At 47.4% G+C, this 11327-nt stretch overlaps 1 protein-coding gene across 1 annotated transcript; it reads right to left on the bottom strand.

Moving 5' to 3' along the window:
- Positions 1-1458: 1458 nt before the first annotated feature.
- RSL1D1 (ribosomal L1 domain containing 1) lies at positions 1459-10060 on the bottom strand. Its single transcript, XM_081299081.1, has 9 exons — positions 9837-10060; positions 9039-9178; positions 7809-7944; positions 7132-7280; positions 6948-7049; positions 5374-5467; positions 5166-5294; positions 4153-4428; positions 1459-2179 (listed from the first exon to the last, which is right to left on the bottom strand). The coding sequence occupies exons 1-9, from the start codon at positions 9939-9941 to the stop codon at positions 1859-1861; spliced, it is 1452 nt and encodes a 483-aa protein (XP_081155207.1). The 5' UTR covers positions 9942-10060; the 3' UTR covers positions 1459-1858.
- Between the last annotated feature and the right edge of the window lie 1267 nt (positions 10061-11327).

The raw sequence follows: 11327 nt of genomic DNA, 5'->3' as shown, positions 1-11327 counted from the left end.
GGGTAGACCACTCCACTGGCCAGCTGGAAGAGAGTGTCCTCTACTTCTCCAGCCTGGGAAACCTAATAGCTAGTATTTGGACATATTTTTTTTTCATTATAATTCAGATTATCCACAATTCCATAACTGTGGCATTCCCTTGTCAAAATACAGGTGTTTTTGTCAAGTATTTTAAGTCTAGTGGGGCATGGTTGTACATGCCCGTCATCCCAGCAATTTGGGAGGCTGAGGCAGGAGGATGGCAAGTTTGAGGCCAAAGTCAGTAATTTAGCAAGGACTTAAGCAACATAGTAAGAACCTGCCCCAAAATGAAAAATAAAGGACTAGCAATGTAGCTCAATGGTTAAGCACCACTAAATTCAACCCCTGATTTAAAAAAAATGGAATTTAAAATACTTAGGGAAAATATCATATACATACTAGATGCCTGAGCAAACGGCGTCATCATATTCAACAAAACAAAGTTGTAGGCCAAAGAGTCACTTGGCATTGAAAACCATATGGAGATCCCTGAAGATCAGATCACATGGGGATCATCATGACTAGGTGTGTAGGGCTTTGAGATCTGGTTCCCTTGGAACCTTTTTTTGGAGGACAAACAAAAGCTAATCCTCCACAGTCCATGGAATGGACTGAAAGGATTGTGGGAATAACTGTTTTGCATTTTAGACATTCTGTAAAAAAGTATCACGTTATTTATTTTGAAAAATACAGGGCTGGGGATGTGGCTCAAGCGGTAGCGCGATTGCCTGGCATGCGTGCGGCCCGGGTTCGATCCTCAGCACCACATACCAACAAGGATGTTGTGTCCGCCAAGAACTAAAAAATTCTCTTAAAAAAAAAAAATACATCTATTTGTTTCTGTGTGGTGCTGAGGCGCTAGGCGAACACTTTCCTGCTGAGCCACAACCCACCCCAGTCCTACAATGTTACTTATGCTACCAAAAGTACAAGTGAGACTTTCACTCCTTGCCTCTGAACCACGTCATCTTTGAAAAGACACCTCATACTATCCCAAGTCCACCACTTACTGCTTGGGATGTGCTGGTGAAAGGCCGAGCGCTCAAGTCATCTACCACCTCAGTGTATCCGACAACTGAACAAACTTCACACGCAGCCCAGCCTCCAGTGTCTTGGCACTGTCACACGTGAGTGACGTGGAAAACAGGAAGCTTACAGAGGGTACAAAGTTTTTCCAGTAGGCAGGATGCACCCCGGGGCCTCTCCATATTAACGTGTCTGTGTTCATTCCCCTCACCACCTATGCGCCTAACTCTGACCACCACCAAGACCCAACACGAGCCACACCATCTGCCACGGTTTAGTGTCACCTCCCAAAAGCTCATGTGTGAACCAAGTTCAGAGGTGAAATGACTGGGTCACAGGAGCTTCAACCTCATCAGTGCACTACTCCACTGATGAGGAACAGGTGGCACCATAGGCCTGAGTCAAACTGGATGCTGCCAACATTACATTTTAATAATAAAATAACAAAACTGTAATTAACATTATATTTTAATAATCCAACACGACCAGGGAGAAACACTCTACTTTCCCTCTATTACATTAGCAAATACACAGGACAAAATTAAAAAATAGATTTCACTTCAAAGCACTGGCTCTTAGAACCAGGTACTTGTCAGAATCCCCAGTGCAGGTTTCTGAGATATCCAGGTATAGGCCACCCCTTTGGAGAAGGTTGCAAGGGGAGGGTGGGGGTGTCAGGACTGTGTTTTAATTGGTTCTTTGTGGTGCGAGGGAGGGCACATAGGGCCGTGTGTGTCTAGTACTCTACCCAGCCCAGGGCCCAAGTATTTTTGAAAAGCTCTTGGGGTGATCGCCGCTCCGGCTGGGTGAGTCACTGATTTGGGGTGGACTGGGCTACTTTGGCCTTCTTCAGCCACTGTTTGGGGGTTTTGGGAGATTTTCTTGCAGATTTGCTGGGAGTAGTGAAGAGCTTGGCCTCTGGCTTCTTTGGAGTCTGTCTCAGGTCTTTTTTCCCCAGTGCAGAGCTTCTTTCTGTTTTCTTCTGTTCCACTTTTGGCTGCTTTGTTGGGCCTTTACCTGGGGTCTCGGGCTCTGCAGATTCTGGGGTCTCTGTAGCTGGCGGGGCCTTTCTCTTCTTGGCACGAGGGGTGCTGGGACCAAGACTTTTGTTGGGAGACTTCTTTCCTGTGGCCTGTTTTTGCATCCAAAAAGAAGAGAGTTAAATCTGGAACAAATAAACAAACAACCCTGGCATCTGTTCCAGGGTTACTGCTTTTTTTAAAGCACTCCATCACTTTGGAGAGGAGTGACTTCTTTTTTTAACACTTTATTATTTTTTTTAAAGAGAGAAGGAGAGAGAGAATTTTAATATTTATTTTTTTTCTTAGTTTTCAGTGGACACACCATCTTTGTTTGTATGTGGTGCTGAGGATCGAACCCGGGCTGCACACATGCCAGGCGAGCGCGCTACCGCTTGAGCCACATCCCCAGCCCAGGGGTTACTGCTTATGAGTGAACTTCTAAGGCAATCTCAGCACGGAGACCGAGAACCGGCCCTTTCCACTGCTTTGCCGACATTGTGAGTCAGTCACGGGCCACAGCTGACTGTGAGAGGAACCCAGAGGTCTCCCTGGTCCAATGAGGGGAATCATCTTTCCCAGGGGTTGAGGGGAGAACCATGGAAACAAGTCTTGGGGGAACAGTAGGTGACAGTGACCCCTGATGGCTTTGCTCCACCACACAGTGAATTCTCTTCAGGAGGGTTGGGAAGGGCTTTCAGAGCAGGTGTAGAGAACCCTGCCAGGAGACGACTAGCAATCACCCCCAGAGCCAGGTTTTGAGGCTCATGGGGGGTGGGGTGAGGTGCCACATGCCAGGGATCCTGGGTTTCCCCAGCAGCCCAGATGGCTGCTGGTGGGACCTAGCCATGGGCTGTGTGGCCAACTAAGAAGTGGGCTGCTTTGTTTTTATGTAAACAGAGTGTAGATTTTATTATCGTGGAAAATTTGAACACAAAAATAAAACTCCCTAAGAATCCTAATCTGTTATAACCACCCCTAGTATTAAAAATGATTCCCAGTAAACGTGGAAGGTTGCTGCCAGGACACAGACGCACCCTGTCTCTGCTCCTCAGTGGGCAGAAGCTGTGAGCACTACTGCCCTCATCACACCTCCGAGTGGTTCCCAGGGGCCTGTCTTAACACGTCACCTGGCAGTCCCATGGTAACAGAACAGCTTTGTCTAAAAACATTCAGAGTTTATGATCACTTATATATTAAAAAACCCAAGCTGGACATGGTGGCAAACACTTGTAATCCCAGTGGCTTGGGAGGCTGAGGCAGGGGGCAAATTCAAAGTCAGCCTCAGAAACTTAGTGTGGCACTGTCTCAAAATAAAAAAGTAAAAAGGGCTGGGGATGTGGCTCAGTGGTTAAGTGCCCCTGGGTTCAAAACCCTGTTGGAAAACAGAAAACACAAAACCTTAAAGGAACCACCGCTCCCACCTGAGAACCATGTGCCACAGCAGGTAGAGGCTCAGCTAAGAGGAGCACTGTCTTCTATGAACACACAAGGGCAATGTTCTAGTCTCTATTACCACTCCCCTTTATTTTTAAGAGTTCCCCAATAACTGGACAAGATAATGTATGAGTAGAAAGATTATCAAGGATCCAAAAGGTGGGAGTGGGGTTAGGGTTCAGTGGTAGAACATTTACTTGCCTAGCACGTAGGAGGCCCTGGGTTGATCCTTAGCATCACACAATAGATAAATAAAACATTGTGTCCATCTACAACTAAAACATATATAATATATAAAAGAACCAAAAAGTAACCCATTACTTGAAGGTATCTGCAAAAACCCAGGAAGCCAGATTCCTACAATGAGCCACTGCAGGCACAGGGCGAGGAGTCAAGGCGAGAGGTTTTAACGGCAGGATCTAGCACTTGCATTTGCTCTGGGAAGTTTCCTGAGATTAATTATGTGTTCAGACAAGACCTACTTTCAGGAATAGAAATAAACACCCTTGTCTGCCTTTTAAATCCATAGGAAATGTTTCTTACAGATTATAATCATGGTTCTTGAGGCTTACTCTGGTAATTTTCATCTTCTGTCATTGACATAGCAGTCACAAAACATTTCACTGTGAATAAATGTCAATAAAAATACCTTAACATTTTCTTTAGCCAGAGAGCTGCCTATGGGTACCAGCTGTGGAATTTCCTCATCAGACATATCTGCTGCTTTTAACTGTGGCTTTACCCGTTTGGTCTTTATCTTCTGGGACCCAGGGCTCTTCACTGGACCCCCCGTCTTAGGTGCCGCGGCGTCACCTTTACTTAGGGCTGCAGCCTCCCTAGCCCGTTCCCTTAACTTCTTGTTTTTCTTCTTCTTCAACTTCTGTTTTTCACGGAGTTTTCTCTCTTTCTCTTTTTGCTTCGCTTCCTACCAACAACCAACAGTATAATTTTAGCGGTGGGTGAATATTTCTACGGAAAAATCAGTGGCACAGAGTCAGCACTGGCAGTTCTGGATACTCCTCATCTCCTGGGAAACCTCAGCAAGACTGAGCATAGAGCACCTGCACCTCAACTCCACTTCCTTCCCAACTCTTGGCCGAGACGCACCTCATGCAGCATGCTGCACACTGGCAGATGGTGAAAACCATTCTCAGTTGTGAGTAATAAGTAACCAAGTTATATGGCATGGCTTGTGAACTATTAGCTCAGGAAAGCCATTATTAAAGGGAATCCTGACCTCCCCCCATTTCAGACAGTAGTCAAAAGTTAAAAACAACAAAATATTTACACAGGTAAGAGTAGGCTCAGCGGTGCATTTCTGTAATCCTAGCTACGTAGGAGGCTGAGGCAGGCGGATCAAAGTTCCAGGCCAGCCTGGGTCATTTAGCAAGACCAAAAATCTGAAACCAGGTGGGATGCAAATCAAAGGTGGAGTGAGTGCCCATGGGTTCCATGTCCAGTACTTTAGCTGTGTGAGCCAATTGCCAATTATTTACACCAGTATGAACTAATCTCGTGAGCGAAGTGGGAACAATAAACACAAAGCACAGCCCCCAGGAATCCTGGGCAGTGAGGGCAGTGATGGAGACTGAGTAGTCCTCTGGAAGCCAAGCTCCCAGCCCTGACCTTTTCAAGCCATCCAGCGTTTAAGGTCTGACTAACCTTTTCTTCCTTCAGTTTACGGAAGGACACTCTGTCGTTCTCATTCTGACAGCTGACAAAAGAGGAAAAGATGGGAAGGGAAACAGACCTCTCAGTCTTCACAAAGAGAAGCTTCACGCTCTCCCACTTCTGGAACAGAGAGGAGAATGTCACCTGTGTGCAATGTGCTTCTTTTGAAGGATCAATGGGTGCACTTGTCAGACCTTACCTCTGGCAGTTTCTCTGAGAGAGTTTTTGTGACGGTAATGATGTTTTCAATAATGTGCTGAATCTGCATCCCAGTGTGACCGATGCGTACAGTGCTGAAATTTAATTTAGTTACTAGATGAAAAATTTTAAAAATGTCAAAAGCACAGGCAACGTCTGTGAGAAATAAAAATACATAAAACCTGAAGTTTGTTTTTTTTTTTTGAGAGAGAAATGCTAAAATCTTAGGTTCCAAGTAAGTTCTAGATAAAGATTATAATCTTTCATATTCTAAATTGTCTTCACTGTCTTACCACACAGGGGTGATTGAAGCACTGGCCCCTAACTGTGGAAGGCTGGGCAGGCCCGCAGGCAGGGCCAAGGGAGGGTCCACCTCCATCCCACAAAACCCACAGGCTGCTTGGGCCCTCCAGCTGTGGTCAGGGAAACGCCAGGAAGCTCACTGGCTACCTTACAGTTCCACTGCCTGGACCCAGCTGTCCCCTAAGAGAGTCCCTGCCTCTCAGTAACAGCACTTTCTGGCAAGAGCCTAGCCAGTCCCTCAGCTAAAGCACAGCGAGAGGCGTGGGAGGAGGACAAGCTGCAGCTGCAACCCACACCTCCCTCGCCCAAGGCCGGCCCTGCCAGCCCAGCTGCCTGCTGGCTCCTGGTCCGCCCCAGGCAGACAAGACCAGAGCCCACCCGCCTCGCTCACCCATCTCTGGTTTACCTGAGACACACTGTCGGCGCCACACTAAAGCTGAGAGGAAATCACTCCTTAAAAGTTGCTTCCTGGCACTCAAGTCTGGGCACAGGGGCTCCACCTACCTCTGTGTCCCAGATTAAGATCAAACCAAGAGGCCAGTGGGGGAGTGAGACTGACCAAATCCCACTGCTACACTGTGTGCCCATACACATAAGTAACAATCTCACCACTAGGCCAATGCACCAATTAAATAAACCAAGAGACAAAGCAAACATGCTGTAAAATCGGATGGAAGAGGGACTCTGAATTCAACAACAAGAAATTGAACCAAGACTGAGGCGGAACTTCACTTTAAAGGATGACATGCAAACTCGGAATTACACTGATGTTGCCCAAGCATCAGTCCCACTCACCAGCCACTAGCTACATGCGCCTATCTAAAATCATGTAAAAAACTCAGTTCCATAGATGCAGCCACATGAGGCTAGGGGCTACTAGAGAGCCAGCAGTGACGGAGACCATTTCCACCAGAGGAGAAACGTCTATTAAGCAGCCCTACCTGAGAGAGCCAGATACTTCTAAGGAAGGGGTTTTGGCTTTAATGGAAAAACCTGGTTTCATAAACAGTGCCCCTCTAAAAAGGGGATAAATTACTATTAACTATAAGATTTAAAAAGGCGGGGCTGGGGATGTGGCTCAAGCGGTAGCGCGCTCGCCTGGCATGAGTGCGGCCCAGGTTCGATCCTCAGCACCACATACAAACAAAGATGTTGTGTCCACCAAATACTAAAAAAATTAAAATTCTCTCTTTCTCCCTCTCAAAAAAAAAAAAAAAAAAAAAAAAAAAAAAAAAAAAGATTTAAAAAAGGCCCCAAATGTCTGTTGCCCACCTGCAAGAACCACTCTTGGAGATGTTTAGGACGGTTCCACCTACAGAGCTGTTGATTTCTTTCGATAAATTCTTTGCCAGAAGGTTCACAGGAACTGGAACTCTACAAGAACACACAGAATCAGAACACAGCACACACACTACCATTTCTGTGCTATAAGTCCAGTCCCTGCAGAGAGGCTTACTTCTTCCTGCGGTAGAAATGCTTCCCTATGTGTGAGGGCAAAAGCCGCCGGATTCTGTCATCTGCGAGGAAGAAGTCAAAACTACTCAGAAGGCGGAGCTTGGCTTCATAGGCTTTATACTCTGTTTTTAAGGCTTTGAAAGGGATAATCTAGAAAATACAAAGAGTAAAAATACAAGAAATTAAGAACCCAAACAAGGAGAAAAAATACTTGGGCTAAAATTTGTATTCAGAGTTTTAAAATGTCCTAAAAGCCATGCCCTTCATAGGGCATTGAACACATGAGCGCTAAAATATATCAGGGGCTATGCTAAAAGCTAGGAATAGAGAGGCAAATGACAAAGGACACTAGCCAAAGCTCCTGGGGAAAATAAAGAACACCAACAACTGTAAAAGAGGGTGATGCTCCCGAAAAGACACGACACTTTGCGAGGACAGAGACATAAATGGAAAACTTTTTGTAGTTTGTAAGATATAAGTTACTGATGCAAACTCTAGCTTTTAGGTCACAAACCTCAACAACTCCTCTATCACAGGCAAGACAGAAAATACATGTTACTCAGAGCCATAAAAGTCAAATTTTAAAACACAGAAAATACTAAACAATATAGCAATGCACTATCACTTCCTTTCAATTAAATCTTTGAAATGACTTGAAAATATTAACCTGCTTCCTACCCGAGAGATGGTTTTAATTCCATGCTTGTTCAAAAGTTTTCTGTAGAAACGTTCTGTCTCTTCAACTGATGGGTGCTCATCCTTAGTAAATAAACAGACTTCTGACAGATCTGATCGAATACCATGAGGCAAGGACCTGCAAAACATGAGAAGGAACCAAGGAGTGAAGCACTGCTCTAGAAAAGGGGATGCTTACATTAGCCAGAACATACATTTAGTGCCATCTTCACAATCTTCACCCGTGCTATTTAAGCAAACACTGTACTAAGAACCACATCAAGAAACGTATCTAGGAGTGAGGCATGCACACCTGCAATCCCAGCTACTCAACGGGCTGAGGCAAGAGAACTGCAAGTTCAAAGCTAGCCTCAGCAACTTAGTATGGGCTCTGAGCAACTTAGCAAAACTCGGTCTCTAAAAAAAGAAAAAAGCAGGTACCTGGATTCAATTCCTAGTAACAAAACAGAGAAGAAATACTTTTAGGGCCAGGGTGTAACTTAGTAGTAGTACCCTTGCTTGCCTCACACATGTGAGGAGTGTGAGGTTCACTCCCCAGTACTGTTTTAAAAAAAAAAAAAAAAAAAAAAGACTAGTTTTCAACACTAGTTTTTTTGGATCAATAGACCTAATAGCTCTCAGAAAACTAATGGCATTTCTAGAAATGGAGAAGGGACATAAGATTCAAGTAAAGTGCTAGGAATGGTGGTGCACACCTGCTACGCAGAAGGCTGAGACAAAAAGATCACAAGTTCAAGGCCAATTTGGGCAAAATAAAAAGGGTTGGCTATGCAGCTCAGTGTACAGTGCCTCTGGGTTCAATCCCAGCACAGGGGTGAGGATTCAAGTAATCCACCTAAAACACCCACACACCAAAATATCAGCTAACATTTGAGACATAATAAGAGTTAAAATATGGGCTGGGGATGTGGCTCAAGCAGTAGCCTGCTCGCCTGGCATGCGTGCGGCCCGGGTTCGATCCTCAGCACCACATACCAACAAAGATGTTGTGTCCGCCAAATACTAAAAAATAAATAAAATTCTCTCTCTCAAAAAAAAAAAAAAAAAAAAAAAGTCCCAATTGCTATTGTTCTTTTAGGCATCAATGCTTTGTCTCAGATTTTTGAGTTTGTGAAGTTTGCATTAGAAACAAAGGTGCAATTGTTAGTTACCTAGAAGGAACAAGAAGGAACAAGCACATTAAAAAACAAATGTAGAAAAATCAGAACTCACAATCTGATCCTCAGTTCTTTTTCTGGAATTTTCCATAATACCACCATTAAAAATAAATTTTCATTCTCATTCAAAAGCAAGCCATTGTCGTTTTTCCTGGACCTGGAATGCGTCAACAGAGCTTCCAATGCCTTTTTAATCTGCAAAGTGGAGATAAGTTAAATTATCCCAAATTAATTTAACATTCGTCCCTCCCACAACATATATATTTGCTCCACCCTCTATTTTAACAGGCTACCTCTACCACCTATTTATTAGGATCCTGAAATACAAACTCAGGAATTTAAGTATCCATCAAAACGCCTAAGTATTCTCCTGCCCTCAGTAAGAAGGTCAGTAAACCCAGGAAAAGCGCCAACAAACTGTAGTTGCATTCCCCGAGTACTCCGTGCCAGGTTGCTGGCCAAAGCGGCTCACAGGCATCATCTTTCCGGCGACGCTGGGAAAACGCGGGCTTTTCTAAAACCCATTTTAAATGAGACGTCAGGCTGCAAAGTCAAACGTCCTGACCACCGCTGGGGATGCGAAGTCGGCCTCAACCCTAACCCTAACTCCAGGTGACACTCGCAAATCCCGCTCAGGAGAGCCAGGCCGCCCGGGGAAGCAGGGGTCCGTCCATCTGCCAGCACTGACCGCGGGTCCCAGGGCACCGCCAGCCAGCCACCCTCCGAGGGCTGCGGGCTCGTGCACCCCGGCGCGGAGGCCGCGCTGGGTTTCCCGGCCTCCCACCCGGTCCGCCCGCGCCTCACTCGGCCCCAGCCATCCCCCGGTGAAGCCCCCGTCCCAGGGGCCGCTCACCTGCTCCTGGTCCAGCTGGTTCCGCGAGGTCGGAGCAGCCGGGGTCGAAGCCGAGGTGGCGGAAGCCGCCGAGGCCTCCGCTGGGGTGGAGGCCGAGCCCTCCATCGCGCCCTCACTTCGTGCGGACTCGCGGCCGAAGCTCGGCGCCGAATCCTCGTGCGCACGCACCCGCGAGGCCCGGAACCGGAAACTCCGGGCCCGACCCGAGTCCCCGCGTCATTTCCGGGAGGGCGCGCAGTTCGGTTCCTGGGCGTGGCGCGGGCGTGGCGCGGCCGTGGCCAGGGTGGCGGCCAGATCGGCTGCCGTCGGCCACGGCCCCGAGGCAGCGCCTCCCCGGGGCTGCCCCGCTTTCCGAGGGGCACGGGGCGCGGCGACACTTCTCGCTCTCACCGGAAACAAGCCGAGAAAGCGCCTCGAGGCGCAGAAGCCCGGTGCGGCCACCGCGCGGAGTCCCGCCTCCACCTGCCACTGCGGGGTGGCTCTGGGGACGCCTCCCCGGGCTGGTGGCAGTTCGGGGAAATTAAGAAGGACCAACAGCTGGGGCGTCGTTGAGCGGCGTGAGGGACCGGAAGGTGAGCCAGACCCGCCCCTAGGACTGGCGGGAGGTGCGAGCCTCGGCTGCCCGGGAGCCTGCGGCCGGGGCGGGAGGGACCGTCCGCGTCCTCCGCTCAGCGCCCCGCAGCCCGTCACTGAGCCGCGTCTCCCGGACCCTCCAGAAACTGGGCCTGTTTGGGAAGGACCTCCCCTTCTTTATGGAGGCTCGGTGCTCGCGGTCCCGCCCCTGGCCTTTCCTCGTGGGAGACGGCATCGGGAGGCGGTTACCGAGGGTCCTTTTAGTTGGCACCCCACGACGTTTCCGTTCTTACTACAACTAGCCACTAAAAGTTTTGAGAGATGAAAGAATGGGAGTAGGAAGGCTTCTACATTTCCGCGTTTTAAGGAGCTCCTTTCCTAAAAGGATGTTCTGCCGGTAATCTATTAAAAGGCGCACCCCTGTCATCCCAGCGGCTTGGGAGGCTGAGGCAGGAGGGCCACAAGTTAAAAGCTAGCCCTAGCAAATTAGGGAGGCCCTGAGCAATTTAACGAGATACTGTCTCAAAATAAAAAGGACTGGAGATGTCGCTTAATGGTAAAAGCACCCCTTGGTTCAATTCCCAGTAATAACAATAACAAAAAAGTGAATCAGCCAGGCCATTGGGGCACACCTGTAATCCCAGCTACTCAGGAAACTGAGGCAGGAGGATCATAGGTACAAAACCAGCCTCAGCAATTTAGCAAGGCCCTAAGTAATTTAGCAAGACCCTGTCTCTAAATAAAACATATAAAGGGCTGGGGATGTGGCTTAGTGGTTAAAGTCCTCTGGATTCTCTCCCCAAAAAAAGAAAGAAAAAATCTGGTTTACTGTACTATTGGTCTTTTTTATCCTTGGAGATAAGTAACTGACAACTTGTAGGGACTATAATCTGTTACCTAATATCAGTATGTAATTGG

The sequence above is a fragment of the Spermophilus citellus genome, assembly GCF_964194105.1.
Source record: "Spermophilus citellus genome assembly, chromosome: 6".
NCBI lineage: Eukaryota > Metazoa > Chordata > Mammalia > Rodentia > Sciuridae > Spermophilus > Spermophilus citellus.
Note: the sequence above shows the minus strand (reverse complement) of the source record. Positions and strands in the feature narration are given on the sequence as shown.